The sequence below is a fragment of the Zea mays genome, chromosome 6, assembly GCF_902167145.1.
Source record: "Zea mays cultivar B73 chromosome 6, Zm-B73-REFERENCE-NAM-5.0, whole genome shotgun sequence".
In the NCBI taxonomy this organism is placed as follows: domain Eukaryota; kingdom Viridiplantae; phylum Streptophyta; class Magnoliopsida; order Poales; family Poaceae; genus Zea; species Zea mays.
Genome location: NC_050101.1, coordinates 170,841,633 through 170,859,429, shown reverse-complemented (window position 1 = coordinate 170,859,429; position 17,797 = coordinate 170,841,633). Strand labels below are relative to the sequence as shown.

The 17,797-nt window shown below is 46.5% G+C and overlaps 3 protein-coding genes across 5 annotated transcripts; 2 read left to right on the top strand and 1 right to left on the bottom strand.

The window, feature by feature from the left end:
• Positions 1-3,907, top strand: LOC100272778 (uncharacterized). Of its 3 annotated transcripts, none has more exons than XM_008649284.4 (14): positions 1-363; positions 628-689; positions 774-874; positions 953-1,032; positions 1,199-1,249; positions 1,636-1,710; positions 1,804-1,881; positions 2,398-2,454; positions 2,601-2,671; positions 2,773-2,869; positions 2,967-3,074; positions 3,172-3,234; positions 3,352-3,474; positions 3,558-3,907. In XM_008649284.4, the coding sequence occupies exons 1-14, from the start codon at positions 187-189 to the stop codon at positions 3,876-3,878; spliced, it is 1,464 nt and encodes a 487-aa protein (XP_008647506.1). In that variant the 5' UTR covers positions 1-186; the 3' UTR covers positions 3,879-3,907. The 3 variants fall into 3 exon arrangements, with proteins under 3 accessions (XP_008647506.1, XP_008647508.1, NP_001347040.1); NM_001360111.1 differs by having other exon boundaries at positions 60-363; positions 2,967-3,071; positions 3,558-3,904; XM_008649286.3 differs by lacking the exons at positions 2,967-3,074; positions 3,172-3,234.
• A 102-nt stretch (positions 3,908-4,009) lies between these two features.
• Positions 4,010-6,402, bottom strand: LOC100279827 (uncharacterized). The gene has a single exon (NM_001152781.2). It carries the CDS (start codon positions 6,251-6,253, stop codon positions 4,253-4,255), a length of 2,001 nt encoding a protein of 666 aa, NP_001146253.2. The 5' UTR covers positions 6,254-6,402; the 3' UTR covers positions 4,010-4,252.
• Positions 6,403-8,063: 1,661 nt separating this feature from the next.
• Positions 8,064-10,053, top strand: LOC103630623 (Acid phosphatase/vanadium-dependent haloperoxidase-related protein). The gene is made up of 2 exons (XM_008651669.4): positions 8,064-8,867; positions 9,570-10,053. The coding sequence occupies exons 1-2, from the start codon at positions 8,256-8,258 to the stop codon at positions 9,729-9,731; spliced, it is 774 nt and encodes a 257-aa protein (XP_008649891.1). The 5' UTR covers positions 8,064-8,255; the 3' UTR covers positions 9,732-10,053.
• Positions 10,054-17,797: the final 7,744 nt, after the last annotated feature.

Sequence of the window (17,797 nt, the reverse complement as noted above, 5' to 3'; positions counted from 1 at the left end):
CGGTGCGCCCGGCCCCGGTGCGGGGCCTTTCTTCTCTACGCACACACACAGCGGCCGTAGCCGGAGGAATCCGCCGGCACGAGACGTAAACTGAGGCGGAGCCCGCGGCGGCTGATCGGGGAATACATCGCTGTCCGCCTGTCCCGCGTCCGGCGGCTGGTCCCAGCCGCGACGACCTGGGGCCTCATGTTCTCCGCAGCTCGCCGCCTCCTCACGTCCCGCGCCCGCTCCCGCGCCCTGGCGGCGGCCACGCCCTACCCCCACTCCGCTGTGGCGTCCCCGTCGTGCCCTCGCTTTCCGACGCCCAAGGAGATCCGCAGGGGCTTGGACGAGTTCGTAGTTGGCCAGGACAAGGCCAAGAAGGTTACCAATCATACTCGCCACACCTCCCTGATCGTCGCTCTGCCTCTGGCTTTGCTGCTGTGGCCTGTGGCGTCAATATTGGCATGGATGGGTTTTGTCGCGTTACTGCGTTATTATTAGATAACGTAGTACAATATACATGGATACAAGTTCGATCTGATGCACCAACACAACACGCCAGATAATTTGGGGTTTCCACGGAATTTCAGCGTGTACCCATGACCTATGTGATCCATCGACTTAGCAGGGAACTTGGCCGTGCAGGTGCTCTCTGTTGCTGTGCACAATCACTACAAGAGGATATACAACGAGTCATCAAATAAGTGGTGAGGTTCTGGTAACTGAATTCGACTTTTGAAAACCGTGTCGTGATTCTAACACCGGATTCCATCCCTGACTTGTGATCGAAGTTCTGTGAAAAGCTGGGTGCGTGGTGGTGTCGCTACGAACAGTGATGATGTCATTGAGCTTGAAAAGAGTAACATCCTTCTGATTGGGCCGACAGGGTCAGGTATTGTTTGCGGACATGTAATCTATAAACAATGGTAATGGTCTATGCTGATGCCTTTGCCTTTTCTGTATAGGACAGGTAAAACACTGTTAGCAAAAACGTTAGCTCGGTATGTGAATGTGCCATTCGTGATTGCTGATGCAACAGCAATTACACAGGTAATGTTGGCTGCCATTGCACATGTTTTGAGCTTTTTCTTGATATACTTAGCCCCATTGATCCGTCATGCTATTTTCGCTGCCATCTATATAGGAGATAGGCAAATAACCCAGTTGATTGCTCTTGCTAGTTCTTCCTGGTGTGACAAATAGACTATTTTTTCAGGCTGGATATTCTGGTGAAGATGTGGAATCTGTAATCTACAAACTTCTAGTGGTATATCAGCTTAACATCATTTGATTATTTACTGTAGTATTGGTACTGTCTGTTATGCCCATCACCTACAACTGTTGCATAGTCTACCCCTTTTAAGGAATGTTATAGTCTATTTAAGGTCAGATCAGAAGTTTATTTCACCACAATATTTAAGTTGCTTTCTCAGGTGGGAATCCCCCTCCTGGATTTGAATCCCTCAAAACAAAACTTTCAAGTTAGTTCCGCTATATCTTCAATGTTTCATTTGATTGTCCAGCAAACTTCAAGGGAACTTGTATGAATAGTCACAATTCTTAGTTTGAAATAGTCATCAAATATTAGCTTCTAATTTCTTAATGCGCTTGGAGATCATTTCTATATTTTAGCTGACACGTGCTACCTCTTAGGCTGCTGACTTCAATATTGAAGCTGCAGAGCATGGTATTGTGTACATTGACGAAGTTGATAAGCTCACAAAGAAGGTTCTTGGACAAATTAGCTCTGATCTTAATATTACCTCAATATGTAATGAAATTAATTTCACCTACAGTAATCGTATTTATTGCTACTTTCAGGCTGACTGCCGCAAGGATCGAAGGGATGTATCTGGAGAGGGTGTGCAGCAAGCGTTGCTAAAAATATTTGAAGGAACAGTAAGTGACTAAGTGCATTTACTAATATTCCCGGCCACATTCTATATCCATTTTTTTTCCACCACAGACGAACTGAATTTCATTGTTAGCAGCAAGCCAGCAACAAAATTACAAAAATTTAACCACCCAAGTTCCGTTTACCACGGCTACTGAACATTGCCAAATTACCTGAACACCCATGGTTCAGACAAACGGCAAGCAGAACTACCAACTCTTTGCGAACAACAGACAAAATACACATAGACCAGAAACACAGTGTCTCAAAAGAACGACTTATTACAAGCCTAGATTGTCTGTTAAAACATTGTATAATTCATGTTTTGCATGCAGTAGTCACACTCCTTTAGAGGAAAACAATATTTGAGAAACTGCACATGGTTAACTAACATAGACAGTACCTAAACAAAGTAGTTGACCATACTTTTCTTCCTCAACTTCAAGTTTCATTTCATGTCATGATGTTTTTTTCTATATTGACCATATTTTGCTTTCTGAACTGTTTTTTGTGTTTATTAGATCATCAGCGTGCCAGGAAAAAGAAGTCGAGAAAATATACCCCAGGGTTATGTTGAGGTAATTGGTTGGACAAACTTATGCTCGGTCAGAGCAAACAAAATATGCCTTTGCATTGTTAATTGTGGAAAAATAATAGGCTCGACATTGAGTTATGTGCCAATATGGAATTGGTCTGTGCTGTAAGTTGCATGTTTGTTTTGCAGGTCGATACACGAAACATACTTTTTATTTGTGGAGGTGCCTTCTTTGGCTTGGAAAAGATAGTTTCAGAAAGGTTATATACGATTAATAGTTATACAAATTTATGCATTTAGGAATTACCTTTCTTCACATAGAATTTATATGTTTCTCAAAGTACTTTTTGTACTCTGCAAGACATCAATTTTATCCTGTTGGATTTGGCATACCAATATGCCATGAGCTGCGGAACTGCAGCTGGAGAACTGTTCAGGAATCTTCCTCTATTGATACTGTAGGTTCAATTGCTTCAGCAGTTGGCATTGTTTTAGACAATTTTTGTTTGATTCTGCATTGACAACAAAGGTTTTCCCAAATGGTTTCCCACTTAGGTTGAAAATGATGATTTGATTGCCTACGGCCTGATCCCAGAATTTATTGGAAGGTTGCCAATAACAGTTGGCCTGACCAATCTTAGTGAAGAGCAATTGGTTCAAGTAGTAAATTTCTTTGATTTTATAATTTAAAGCAATATTTCTTAAAATTACCATCTCAAATATTTCCACCACCTCAAAATATTAGAAATTCTCTTTGCAGGTGCTCATGGAGCCCAAAAACGCAATAGGAAAGCAATACAAGAAGCTATTCAAAATGAATGATGTTAGTTTGTGATTCGTTTCGGCCAACGAAATAATTGCAAGATTTGGCCGATTTTTTTTACTTTAAACGATAATTTATAACCAAGAAAGTTATTTATGTTCATGTTTCCTCCATAAGGTCAAGCTTCATTTCACTGATAATGCTTTGAGGATGATAGCAAAGAAGGCACTCGCAAAAGAAACAGGAGCCCGAGGACTGCGGTCTATAATGGAGGACATTTTGACAGAAGCAATGTTTGAGGTTGACTTGTTTTTTGATTTTGCCATGCCAGTGGGTAATCCAATATCAGCCTGGCTGATAGCACTTTGGTCATCCCGTTGCAGATTCCTGATGGTAGACACGGGAAAGAGAAGGTTATTGCTGTTCTTGTTGACGAAGAGTCTGTAGGACCACTACACTCTCGAGGGTGTCGAGCAAAAATTTTTCGGGATGATGGAGCCTTGGAACTGTATGTTTACCAGAACAATATCAAACTGCCCGGGCTGATTCAGAGCAACCCCAGACGCAGACGCATTTTCCGGCTCTGCCTTCTAGTCGCATTATCGGCAACAAAGCTTTGGATTTACCAGACAATTCCTTGTTTTTCATCGATATATGAATGGATTGCATGGATACTATGCAAGGTCTACAATTTTACACAATAAAATATGATGAGGTTGATTTTCGTGTTAAACTGTTCACACAGCAAAAGAATGGCTGGACCCCACGTTCTGCTTTCTTCGGTAGCTTGCAATGATTTTGCAACAACAATTCGTATCATTTACACGCTACTGGTAGCAAACAGACAGTTGTTTTGATACTGAACCTGAACAAATGGAAAATGGTTTCCAATGGTTACACATCAAAATTATGTTTGTATGCATCCACTGCAGTAACACAATGCTGAGCCAGAAGCAAGCTAATTTTTGGCATTGCGGAAATCACTAATCGTGCTCATTATATTGATATATAAACTGACAAACGGTAGCTTATGACTTGAATGTGATGAGCAAATTGTGGACATAATTTTTTGTGGTCATCACAGATATCCCTGCTGCACATTGCCTCCATTTCTTTCCGTTGGATTGCCTTGAAGTGCCCCCTCTCCATCGTCTCCACTTTCTGTTGGATTGCCATGAAGTGCCCCTTCTCCATCGTCTCCACTTTCTGTTGGATTGTCTTGAAGTGCCCCTTCTCCGGCTGTTTTAAGGCCTAGCTTACTGAGAAAGCCACCATCCAGGGTGTTTGCATCAGGAGCAGGCGCTCCTCCTTCATTCTCTGTCTTCCTTTTATGGGCTAGGATAGCTTCAATGGCAGCGGCACTGGCTTTAGCTGCGGCTTCATCCTTAGCAGCAATCTCTGCTCTCCTCCTCTCCCTCTCTTCTCTGGCAAGAGCCTCTGCCCTCGCCTTCTCTTCTGCAGCCCGGGCTTCCGCTTCAGCCTTTTCCCTCTCCACATCCTCATATAACTTGGCGATGTCATTTCCCCTCCCATCTCCACGTAATGCTCCTTCTAAAAGCTCCCTCATTCCATAGCTGAACAGAACCTTCTCATTCAAAAGAATACCTTTTGCAACATTGACTGCATCATCCAACCGGTCAGCAGCAATATATGCCTTCAGCAATGTCTCGTAGCTTGAGATGCTTGGGTTAACTCCCTTCTCCTTCATCTGATTGAAGTATTCCTGAGCCTTGTCGACCATACTGAAACCCACCAGGCCATCAATAAGTTTATGATATGCAGTTGCATCAGGCTTCAGCTCCAATTCGTCCATTTTGTCAAAGTAAGAGATACCATCATCGATGCGATCAACACTGAAGCATGCTTCCGTGAGCAGTAAATATGTCTCCTTATCCGCACCAACACCACTCTCACACATCTCATTGTAGAGCACCTCCGCCTTATCTATCAGCTGGTTAATCTGCAGGTGCCGAATCAAATTATTATAGGATGCCACATCAGGCACCAGCTTCCATTCCCCCATTCTTCTGAACACTGCAACTGCATCTTCAAATCTCCCAGCAGCACAATAGGTATCAACCATCACCCTGAAGCTTCTCAGATCAACTGCAATCCGCAGTGGCGGGTCATGTTCCTCAAGCATTCTGTCGAACAGCTTAAGTGCATCCTCCAACCTCCCATTCTGCCCAAGCGCATCAACCACCTCATTGTAGCTCTCGGCCCCAAACCTCACCGCAGATTCAACACACAGCACCTCTTTGTAACACTCCATAACCTTTTCCCCCGTTCCCATAAGGAAGTACGCCTTCATGAGAGTCCCGTACACAATGCCATCCAGAATTGGTTCGCCCCCAACCTTGTCCTTGAGTTCTTGGTACAGCTCCAAGGCTTTGGCTCCATCCCCAGCACCCACGAACCCAGCCATGAGAAGGCTGTAGACCTTGGGATCCGGCCCGACGAATCCAGAGGTGAGCATCTCATCCTTGAGCTTGACGGCATCCGCGAGCCGGCCGTGGTCTGCAACGAGGCACTCGACGACGACGCGGTAGGCCGTCGGGGAGGGCGGCACGGGGGAGCCGGGGCGGGCGATGATGCGGAGGTGGTGGAGCGCGTCGTCGGCGAGGCGGCGCGCGGCGAGCGCGGATAGGTAGAGCACGTGCGTGGCGGCGGTGGGCGGGACGGCGGCTTGGAGCGCGAAGCGGTGCAGCGCGAAGAAGTCTTCGAGGCGGCGCGTGCGGAGGAGCGCGGCGAGGACGGCGGCGCAGGTGAAGGATGAGGGGCGGCAGTTGGAGTGGAGCGCGTGGCGGGTGAGGAGCGCCGCCTCGGGGAGGTCGGCCTGGGGCCCCGAGAGGAGCGCGAGGATCCGGTTGTGGAACGCGAGGCGTGACGGCGCCAGCGTGGGGAGCGGCTCCGCGAGGCGCACTGCCCGCGGGGAAGGCGCGGGGATCGGGGGCGTCGCGACGAACGTGTCCTTACGGCGCTCGCGGCGGGAAGCCGTGGCCGAGGCGGCGTCCGCGTGCGCGAGCGGGAAGAGCGCCGGCACGAGGCGGCGTGCCGAGACCGGCTTCGACAGCGACATCTTCCGCGGGTGCGCTTGGGCGACGGCCACCGGGCGGCGACGAGGGTTTGGGGTTTGGGGCGGGGATCGGCCTTCCGGGTTGGAGCATTGAGAACAGGAGATATGTTACTCTGTGTTTCGCCTTGGCTGAAGAAAAACGTACTCGCAAGTCGCAAGATTTATGATACAAACTGACATCATTTGCTTTACATTCCCTTTTTGTGTGTCTGGAACTTCTTTTTTTCATTATGTCAAACTTTTGCTTGTAACTTAGAGCAACTCCAAAAGAATGTTAAAATTTTTACCCTAAAAACTGATTATTAAGAGTAGACTAAAGTTTTAAGAGTGAATCATGATGGGTACTCTAACAGTTACTCTAAATATGACATGTGGCGTAATCTGTACAGTTGTCGAGAGACTGTGGATAATCCGACACGTTGATGAATAGATTGGGGAGGGATGAGACACACCAAAATATGAGAGAGAATATGAGAGAGAGGAGGCTGTGGATGTGGGACACCAATTTTTTGAGGAAGAGTGAAGGAATTGTTGGAGTAAGAAAAACCACTATTCATTACTAATATTTGTTTTAGGGTTAGTTTACACGTTCTTTTGGAGTTGCTCTTAGAGGTGGATATTGACAGCTTAACGTGTATGGCCAATTGGCCATATCTCCTACATGTGACCAGTGTGTTTAAATAGTGGGATAAGAGATTTATCCCCGAGCTTCTTAAAAGTGTAAATATCAAGATATATCTAGATATATTGTGCCCGTTAGACCGAGCCCGAGCTCCCTCCATGCGGCTTCGGCTCCCTTCAGGCCACGCGTGGCTCCCTTCACGCGCCCGCTCGGCTTCCCGGTTTGGCTTCTTTCGTCCAGTAAAACATTAAGTTATTCTTGTTTTGAGGAAAATATTAAGTCATGTTCAAGGTAACATGAAGTCATTTTTTTAGCATTCTCCGTGCTTTCTCAGACATTTTTTTTACTTTTTCAGTAATTTCGGATTTTAGGAAACATTAAGTAATTTTTTGTTTTTCAGTTATTTTCATGTATTCTCAGGCATTCCTTATTTTTTTTGTTCATTCATGGTAGGCAATACTAAGTCATTTTAACGTTATGGCAACATTAAATCATTAAGTGTAAAGAAAACATTAAGACATTTTTTAGCGCGTTAAGGCATTCGAGTGCTCGTATGGGAGACGACTCGCTCGGTCGGTTGGGGGACGCGAGCGGGCGTGAGGGGCGGCTTGGTCGGGCACGTGGCGGGCGCGCGAGGGGGTGGTAATGGATCGCGATCCAAATGGCTCTTCACAATTTGGTAGGGCCTTAATTTATTTATAGTTCAAAAATGAATAGAAACAAAGTCCGATCCTAATCCGATTCGATCTTTAAGTTTTATAGTATAAAATTTGAGGCCCATTGTCAGCCCTACGCGAGGGCGACTCGGTCGGTTACGCGTGCGGGGCGCTGTGTCGGTTCCAGGTGATAGACCCCTGATCTATCACCCTAGGTGATATATATCTAAGCTTGTAATTATATTTATCTAATATTACAAATATTTTTTTAGAAATGTAAATATTTACATTTTGATATAATTTGATAGCTATTCTGAACTTGTATTTTTTTATGGACGGAGAAAGTATAGGCTAGCCGTTTCTCCTGCCATGTTTATAGACAAAATGAAATCAAAACCGAGCACTCCTATACGCCAATTGCCAGGAAAACAAACATAAAATTATAGACAAATTGGTAAAATCCAAACTGAGAGTGCCAGCCACATAAATCAGCAGCAGCTTGCATTGGCTAGGACGGCGACTCCGACCACCCCCGAATCTTCTCCGCAATATGCTAGAAACCCCTCGCCCCGTTTCGTAGCTACCGAAAACACCCCTCGGTGACCAGCCCCTCCGCAGGAGGCACGCGTCGTGAATACGGCAAAAGCGCAGGGGTATTCCAGGACAAGAAGCCTAATCGCCACGGCCACACTACTCCACCTCCGCGCGGCGATGCGGAGCAGAAGCAATGGAGGTGCTCAGCTCCAGCCGCTTCGCTAGGGCACTCCTCCCGAACCTCCTCGACCCGGCCATCAGGCTCCTCAGCAAGCCCCCTTGCCGCCGCCGCCGTGCCGTTCAGACCCTAGCATCCAACGCCCACGCCCCCACCGCCGCGCCGTCGCCGTCGCCCTCACTTGCTCTGCTCCTCGCCACCGCGCTGCGGGGCGGCCGCACGGGAGGGGAGCTACCCGACCTCGCGACCGCGGCCACTGGCGGGGCCGGGATAGGAACGCTGCTGATGAGCACCACGGCGGCGGCGGTGACCAAGGCACGGGAGAGCCCGTACCTGCTGGCGCTGGCCGCCAACCCGACCTTCGTGTCGGGGCTGGTGGCGTGGGCGGTGGCGCAGGCCGCCAAGGCGCTGCTCACCTCCGTCGTCGAGCGGCGGTGGGACCTGCGGATGCTCTTCAGCTCCGGCGGGATGCCGTCCTCGCACACCGCGCTGTGCACCGCGCTCACCGCCTCCGTGGCGCTCTGCCATGGTGTCAGCGACGCGCTCTTCCCCGTTTGTCTCGGTTTCAGTCTTATAGTTATGTACGATGCCACGGGCGTCAGGCGCCACGCCGGAATGCAGGCCGAGGTGAACTCATGCTTCACTTGCATGCTTTCTTTTTTGTATCTTGCAATGTTTTGGTGGCATTCTGCAACTCGTTTGGGAAATCTTGCTTTCGTTGAGCTAGTTTTGCAGTCTGAGGGAGACCGTTTTGATGTCTGCAACGATGTTAGTCTCGTATTAATAAATCAGGACGTGATGTCTACGGTTGTTCAAGATGTAGATTTTTGTGTGATTGGTTGGGCATCGTAATCCTGAAACAAACGGTTAACCATATATCAAAGGCGCACAGCTCATATGTTAAACCATCGCCAGTTGGCAGTTTGCCTGGTGCATCACCTTGCAATAGCACAAGGCATTCTGTTCTCAGTGATGTTTGCTGAGACTCATTTTGTCGGTGATATTGAATATCAGCATTTGTTGTGACGGTCACCAACATATCAACATTTGCTGTGTAGGTATTCAATAACAGTTATTGTATTTTTTGACAGCTGAACTATGTTTCAGCTATGTTTAGAGTAATCTTGAATATCTCTTGGGACATGCTCGAATCACATCAACCAAGCTCCAAGCACAACATGATATGTTATGATGTGGTGCTTTTCCTGGATGGTACCCACTGTGTACTTTGAAGGAAGTTTTGGTCCTCTAATTACATCCTCGAACTAGATGTGTGCCTGTTGTATGTACCTTCTGTCATTTACTAATATTTGCAATACGATCACACAGGTACTCAATAAGATCGTTGAGGACCTGTTTGAAGGCCATCCGATTAGCGAAAGAAAACTTAAGGAGTTGTTAGGACATACTCCGTCACAGGTCTTTGCCGGAGCGATTTTAGGCATCCTGGTGGCATGGTATTGCTGCCAAGGCTGTATTGTTCCCATGTGACGTTGTTATAGTATGAATGATCCAGAAATGGAACTGTTCCATCGCGTGGATTTTGCTGCATGTAGTGTGACTAGTGTTCTGGAAAGTATTTGGTCTTGACTAGTTTGATCATTGGTAAGATGGCAACTATTGCCCCTTCTTGTCTGGGATTTTTCCTGTATATATGTAACCTGATAGTATGAAACAATCAAGATATCCATCCTTTAAACTTTAAAGTCTCAATGCCAAGTTGAGACTCAATTTATTCGTGATTCAATTGTCTCTGTCTAAGTGTGTATCCTATTATGATACATTGGGCTGTATGATATGAGCTATTCTGTTACCATTTGTGTTTGTGTACCTGAAGATACACATTTGTACATCAGGAAGCTGTAATCTTGGTGCTATGTTGCTTTACCGTGTAAAGTGGACTCTACTTTCTATTACAACCGATGGAACTTGTCTGCCTTGACAGCAACTGGTGTCACGCGTATGCCGTGTGCGGAGGCATACTGAGTACTGACTGAGAGCCGTGCATCGGCTTACTACACTTCTTGTTCCACGTGTGGCTGTTGAGTTTATGATCCAAATTCTAAAGAAGATGGTCAAGTTAGCGATTGTAATATACAGAAGATCGTCACCTCATTGTAAATCTTATGCGATATATAACCACCCGAAAAAAATGATATCGTTGCTGGCCGGTACTTATGGTTTTTTCTCCTTCGTTTTGGAGAGATTTTTCACGTTAAATCTATGCCTTCTCTGTGTTTAATCTTTTTGTGTGTTTAATCTTTTTGTGCCGTTGATTCGTAACAGTGGCTTCAGCCTATCCTGCTCGGGTGGACTAGATGTAGTAGTTTGGAGCATGCATGGTTACCAACCAGTGTTTGCCAAAGCCAAATTTCGGCTTATCCTAAAAAAATGGCTACAGTTTGGACTAGAACTAATAAAGTTTAGCTTAGCTGGCCAACAAAATTTTAGCAGGCGTCAACTACAGTAAACAGCTGCACTATTGGCCTGTTTCGATGAAAGCCTGGAGTACTTGTCTGGTGTTGTCTGAATGTTGCTGGCTTAAAGTTGCCTAGAAATTCGGTGGAATCATTGTCAGAAAATGATTCGTTTGGTGGGAAGTCTGTGCCTGAAAGGACTAATAAAAGATACAATACCATATTTAAAACACAAACAATCACTGCTATAATGCATAAACAATATAAATAGATAAAATCATCCGTATATTTTCTCATTTAATAACGTATTTGAAATTACAACCCTGTGGCCACCGAGACGTTCCTAACATTAGGACGCTTTCAGACTTATTTCTCTCGTTCGTTGAATCCCACGCAGCCTGCTAAATCTCTTAAGTCTCGAGACTTAGAGAATGTTTGTTTAGAATTATAATATATCTAGATTATATTCTCTCTGTCCCACAAAGGATACTGTTTGACTTTTTTGTTTGAAGTTTTACCAGCTCGTATTATTAAAAAAATTCATATTTATTATTTATTTTCATTCTGATTTAGTTTATTATATGATTTATTTTAACTATGAACTGAATTTTTCTATGTTTTCACAAATATTTCAAATAAGACGAGTCGGTCAAACTTATTGTCAAAAAAGGCAAATACCATTCTTTGTGGGCCTGAGAGAGTGTATTAGTTCAAAATTTGTTGGATTATTATATCTCTACTACTTATTAAGTAAGCAATAGTAGTCTGCCGTTCTGTCTCTGACGCGTTCTGCCAACGGCTGTTCTGCCTCCGTTAGTCCCGCACAACAAAATAAACAGTTCATACACAGGTTCATAAGCCACGTTCCATCTCTCTCAGTGAGCAACATATGATACACAACTACACTTATAAACCATGTTCCGTCACTCTCAATAGCCGGTGTGGCACTAATGAAACAAATGTCATACCAGTGCGCCTATGCTAGGGGTTCGTGCGGCCCAGCGTGTGGACCAAAGGCCCATCGTTGGCCCAGCGGCGCACCTCACTGTTGTACATCGCCCATCTCCACGAAATGGCTGGGAGATCCGCACCCACCTTGCCTCCGCTCAACAACCGCACACCCACTTCGCATCCCAATCCACTAGCTCCGGCCTCGCCCCCTCACCCGCGTGTTCCCCTCCCCCGCCTCGTTCACCCCTACCGCACCATCAACGTGCCTCCCCGCCGTCCTTGTCCTCCCCATGCCCGCCACTCCCACCCGAGATGGTTAGCGCCCCTCCTCCTTCCGGTCCCTTCCCTACCTCCGCTCTCAATGTGGCCGGCCAGCCATGGAGTAAGGCTAGGGGATTCGCCGGATTCACCAAGCGGGCTCTGGTGGCGGCCGGCGCCGCCGTCGTGTCCTCCATTCCCGTCAACCCCCTCGACGTCACCAAGGTACGTCGGTGACCCTATCGTTGCCTCTTTCGCTTCCTCGCAACTGCCGCCCTCAACCATCGAGGCTCGCCCACAACGGCCGCCACTGCCCGCTCGGCATGGCGCTCGCCTCGCAACAGCCACCGCTGGCCCAGCACCACCAACAGCAACCCCGCTTGTTCTCCACCACCCACTCGCGAAGGCCCCCTCAGTCTCCCTTAGCATGAATTGTGGTAGCTTACTAACTTTGTGTATGTATTTGCTTCATTGTGTGTTTTGAATCTCTTTCTTTATGTTCCTGGATTACTGCTTTTGTAGGAACAGGACGGTGCAGTGGAGCAGCATCTCTAATCATTTAAGGAACGTATTGTTATTCGAACTCAGAACTCAATTTGTAGACATGAATTGTGTCAAAATACTCAAATGCACTCACCAAATTAATGGAGCCAATAACCCAGGCAGCAGTTACATTTCACCTACAAAACACAGTTAAGTATAAACTTATACATTTTCTGTTTTTTGTGTGTTTGCCAGCTTCAAATTAACCAGTCCATTATATTATGCAACTCTGTGAATAGAATTGAGCTACTGGCTAAGAAAATAACTGAACTCAGTTATTCATGCTAAGAGCCTAAGATGTTGCAAGACAACAGAAACTGAGTGTTTCATGAGTTTCATAATGGTGCTTGCAGAAACCTTTTGTGCACAGGTCTGTACTGATGTTTTCCTACCTTATCTTTTTAGAATTTAGTAGTTTAATTCTTAGCATCTGTTCAATTGTCATTTATGAAGGTTTCTTTATAAAAATATCATGGCTCTGTTTCTTAGTCTCGCATCTAGGCTGTTTATTTATAAAAGTGTCATGGCTCTTTTTTTGCAGATATGTTTACTAGAGGAATTGATATCTAGGCTGTTTATGTGGTCACTAATTTTTTTGCAGATATGTTTACCAGAGCCTAGACATCCAACTAGAGAAACAGCTAGCCAAGACATGGAGAAGCACAAGGGGTCGTACAACCAGGGACCGAGGGAGGACTGGGAGATCGAACTCGCCAAGCTTCTGTCAACCAAAAGAAAATCATGTTCCTCAACAGATAGCAGAACATCGTAGGTATGCCTTACCAGTACCACTTATTCACAAGCTTTACTGATGGAGATTCCAGAACAGTTCAAAGCAGCAGTTAACGCCTTACCACTTATTCACAAACTCATTTCAATAGATAGATTATGTGGTTCCACCTTGGCCCATTTAGCAAATTCTAATTTTTTATGGCCAAGCTTCTGTCAACCAAAAGAAAAGCATGTTCCTCAAAAAGATATAGCTAAGTTGGCGTTCAAAGAGTAGAAGAAACAAAAGCATGTCACTATCTTTCACATTGGTTTCTCTAGAACCGACATGTGATACTCATTTAGTTAACCAAGATGAATGTACAGCACACCGTTATATAGTGATCAAGAGCAGACAAAAAATGCTAGATATCATAAGGAGTTATATTTCATATGATTCACTATTACCTTAAACAGTGCTATTACTGCAGAGAAGAACATAGATTTAGTTGCAAATATCAATAGCCTAGAAAACATTGCCAGCCTTCTGAAAGCATGATTAGTATTTTCTTAGCTTCACTGGTTGTTATATGTTTATCTCTCTTTGATGATCATTCAATACTTGGACTATATTTTTTATTACATAACAAAATACCTGGTTAAGCATGATTAGTATTTTGATGCATCTTTATTTGTGTTACCATATGCCATCGTTTATTTGTGATACCATAATGGGCCGACCAAGTACACGATATGCTGGACACCCCACCGGTTAGTGCCACCTCGGTTGCTCGATACAGTAGAAGCTAGCTTAAATATTCAGCTATGATAAATGTGAACAAATTGATATTTTAGATGTAATATCTTAAGCATTTATTACCTTTGTGTGCACTTCTGCTTATGGCAAATGAATTTGGTAGGATTCGATGTGTCTATTAGTCTATAGAGGTAAAAGGTGGTGTTTAGGGACCAATAGGTCACTACCCACCATGAATGGCCCTTGATGCTCCATTTACATAGAGTGATTTGATTGAAGTGGATACAATCAGATGTTTATAGTGTTCAGTGAAGATTAAGTGGCCACCGATAAAAGATATTTCTCTATAAAGAACAACTTTGAATTATGTGTTCATTATTATTTCAGAATTATGTGTGGTAAAAGGTATAGAGAAGACAATTACCCAGGTTTATCTGAAAATTTGCTTTTCTATCTCTTGGTGTAGGACACATCAAGCTGGCCTCTTACCTTGATGTCCTTCTTCGCTGATGCCGCCTCACCGCTACCCCATACATCTCACCTTGGAGTTGTAGACCCGTCTCCTCCACCCCTGCCGGAGTTGAATCCTAGCTGGACCAAGCCATGTTCGCCATGCACACGGTAGGTTGGACCAGATCTGCGAGATCTGCACCAACACTGCTACGCCTATCACGAGGTATAGTCTCCTAGGTTTGGGGCGGCACCCTCTGTTTGTGCTCTTTTCTGTTGCTTTTTCATTCTATTTCCAATAGACTTCCTCTTCTCTTGTGTTGTGCGAGGCTTAACTGTTGGTTCTTTATCTGTGAAGAGAGTACAAGCAGATAGGCGATATAAATCTGATGTCGTGTCGATTCTTCTGCAGTTTACATGTCTTCCTTGCAGGATGACATCCGAGAGAAAGCAGCAAAAATAGTTAGATCTGTCTGTTTTCGCTTTTAGTTTCTTTTCTTATTTGTCGTCATCTGAATTGACCATGATGGCCAAAGCTGATCGAGGAGGGGATCTTCGCAGGCGCACGACGATCGCGAGCGGTTCATGTCCTGATGCTCTTCACCGTTTTTTTATTTTCTCATCAATGATACCTATGATACTTTCATATAGTTCCATTCTCGTCAGTACTATATTCAGCCAAAAGAATAAAATAACTCAGCAGACATTTATATTAACTTCAGCTGAAAGAAACACAAATGTGTAGTTTTGCAGCATTATTAATTGTGCTTGAGAATTTGAATCACTTATTGATGGGTACATTGTTATTAGAGCCTGACTGCAAAAGGATATGAAGTCGTCTCCAATGGGATTGACAACCATTTAGTTTCAGTGAATCTCAAGAATAAGGTAAGATAAAGTGTGTTTCACATTCCTTGTTTTGTTATTTCTTTATACATATTCACAAATTGTGTGCTTGCTTTGGCTTGCATAGGAAGCGAAGGGTACTAGAGCTGGATTAATGGGAACAACCATTTTAGCAATGGTAAATTGCATTGACGATTCCCCTACTAATTTTGAACACAATTAAAGGAAAGCTAAATTGGTACAAAACTTGTTTCCTTGGTTTATAGATATTTAGCCATTTTCATGTCATGATGGAAATGGAAATAAAAATTCTCTTTAATTAAACCAAATCTGATGTTAGTCCAGTTCAACTTTACACTGTCCATGTATGTTGTAGCAAAGATAAGTCTTTACAATTTGTAATACTATTTACGATTGCTGATTTTTATATCTTAAACATATATTTCTAAAGTAAATGAGAAATATTATTGATTGACTGAAACTTATTAACAGAGACAACATTTGAAAATATAGCTAGAGGGACAATAAAAATGAAACAGAAGAGAATGTGTTCTGATAGCTAAGCATTGGTTATTCGCTTAAACCTAACACTGGACCTATTTGAAAGTACCGACAAATATTTTTTTATTCCATACGAATGGAATGTGTGAGAACAAAATTCTCTTTTGTGAAGCAAAGTCATTCTATGGACCATATAGTGACATGCTAGGGAACTCAAAAAATGCAGGCACTAGCTTCTGCAAGCCCCTACGAAACCAACAGGCAGCAAGCTTGAAACGAATTGTTGAAAATAATGTCGGTGTTTCGAAACCCGGGGGTCCTTGGACCGACGAGTGAATCATCACCGCGTGCCCCAGCCCAGATGGGTCGACGCGAGGCGGAACGCGAAGGGGGGAAAGGATGCAGCCGGAGGGAGGCAGGCGTGAGAGAGTGGATCCCGCGGCCTTCGTGTTAGCCCCGCGCCTGAGTCGGGTGCGCTTGCAGTAGGAGGATACAAGCGTCCACACGGGAGTGGGAGCGAGCGGCCTTGCGCGAGCGCCGTCCGTCCTTCTCCGCGTGGGCCCACCAACCCTTCGTAAGAGGGCCCTGGTCCTCCCTTTTATAGGCGTAAGGAGAGGATCCAGGTGTACAATGGGGAGTGTAGCAATGTGCTAACGTGTCTAGCGGTGGAGAGCTAGAGCCCTAAGTACATGCCATCGTGGCAGCCGGAGAGGTCTTGGCACCCAGTTCGTGTGGTGTCGTGGCTGTCGGAGAAGTGCTGGAGCCTGGCGGGAGGACAGCTGTTGGGGCTGTCGAGTCCTTGCTGACGTCCTCTTGCTTCCGTAAGGGGGCTGAGAGCCGCCGTCGTCACAGGGCATGCGGGGCGCCATCATTACTCGCATGGTGGAGCGAGCCAGATGGGACGCCGGTCTGGTTCCCCGCAGCCCGAGTCAGCTCGGGGTAGGGTAATGATGGCGCTTCCAGGGCCGAGCCCGAGTCCGAGCCCTGGGTCAGGCGGAGCGGAGTTCGCCGTCTTCCGGGGCTGAGCCCGAGTCCGAGCCCTAGGATGGGCGGAGCGGAGTTCGCCGTCTTCCGGGGCTGAGCCCGAGTCCGAGCCCTGGGACGGGCGGAGCGGAGTTCGCCGTCTTCCGGGGCTGAGCCCGAGTCCGAGCCCTGGGTCGGGCGGAGTGGAGTTCGCCGTCTTCTGGGGCTGAGCCCGAGTCCGAGCCCTGGGACGGGCGGAGCGAAGTTCGCCGTCTTCCGGGGCTGAGCCCGAGTCCGAGCCCTGGGTCGGGCGGAGCGGAGTTCGCCGTCTTCCGGAGCCCGAGTCCGAGCCCTGGGTCGGGCGAGGCGGAGTTTCCTAAGACGCCCGAGGCCGGCCTTGGCTGCTGTCAACCTCACTCTGTCGGGTGGCTCAGCAGTCGGAGCGGCGCAGGCGGCGCTATCCTCTTGTCAGACCGGTCAGTAGAGCGGCGAAGTGACTGCGGTCACTTTCGGCTCTGTCGACTGGTGGGCGTGCGTCAGGATTAAGGTGTCAGGCCACCTTTGCATTAAATGCCCCAGCGATTTGGTTGGTCGGCGTGGCGATGCGGCCAAGGTTGCTTCTCGGTGAAGACTGGGCCTCGGGTGAGCCGACAGTGTACCCGTTGCTGGAGGGGGGTCCTCGGGCGAGACGTAGGTTCTCCGGGGTCGGCTTCCCTTGCCCGAGGCTAGGCTCGTTCGAGGCACGATCGTGTCCCTTGAATGGACCGATCTTTGACTTAATCGCACCCATCAGGCCTTTGCAGCTTTGTGCTGATGGGGGTTACCAGCTGAGATTTTAGGGGTCTTGAGGGTACCCCTAATTATGGTCCCTGACAGTAGCCCCCGAGCCTCCAAGGGAGTAATAATACTCGCTTGGAGGCTTTTGCCGCACTTTTTTGCAAGGGGACCAGCCTTTTTCGGTTGCATTCTGTTCCGGTGGGTGCGCGCGAGCGCACCCGCCGGGTGTAGCCCCCGAGGCCTCGGAGGAGTAGTTTTACTCCTTCGAGGTCTTAGCGCGTTTCGCAACACTTCGGCTGGTCTAGTTGTTCCCTCATGCGAGCTGGCCGTAGCCCGAGTGCACGGTCAGGTCCCAAGTTCTCGGGCTGGTATGTTGACGCTGTCAA

What these genes read in the sequence shown, in the direction of transcription:
- LOC100272778 (XM_008649284.4), top strand. Translation starts at nt 187, where the DNA reads ATGTTCTCCGCAGCTCGCCGCCTCCTCACGTCCCGCGCCCGCTCCCGC. An exon ending in TTGATAAGCTCACAAAGAAG is followed by an intron (nt 1,711 to 1,803) that starts GTTCTTGGACAA and finishes TGCTACTTTCAG; the next exon opens with GCTGACTGCCGCAAGGATCG. An exon ending in TGACAGAAGCAATGTTTGAG is followed by an intron (nt 3,475 to 3,557) that starts GTTGACTTGTTT and finishes ATCCCGTTGCAG; the next exon opens with ATTCCTGATGGTAGACACGG.
- LOC100279827 (NM_001152781.2), bottom strand. Translation starts at nt 6,253, where the DNA reads ATGTCGCTGTCGAAGCCGGTCTCGGCACGCCGCCTCGTGCCGGCGCTC.
- LOC103630623 (XM_008651669.4), top strand. Translation starts at nt 8,256, where the DNA reads ATGGAGGTGCTCAGCTCCAGCCGCTTCGCTAGGGCACTCCTCCCGAAC. An exon ending in ACGCCGGAATGCAGGCCGAG is followed by an intron (nt 8,868 to 9,569) that starts GTGAACTCATGC and finishes ACGATCACACAG; the next exon opens with GTACTCAATAAGATCGTTGA.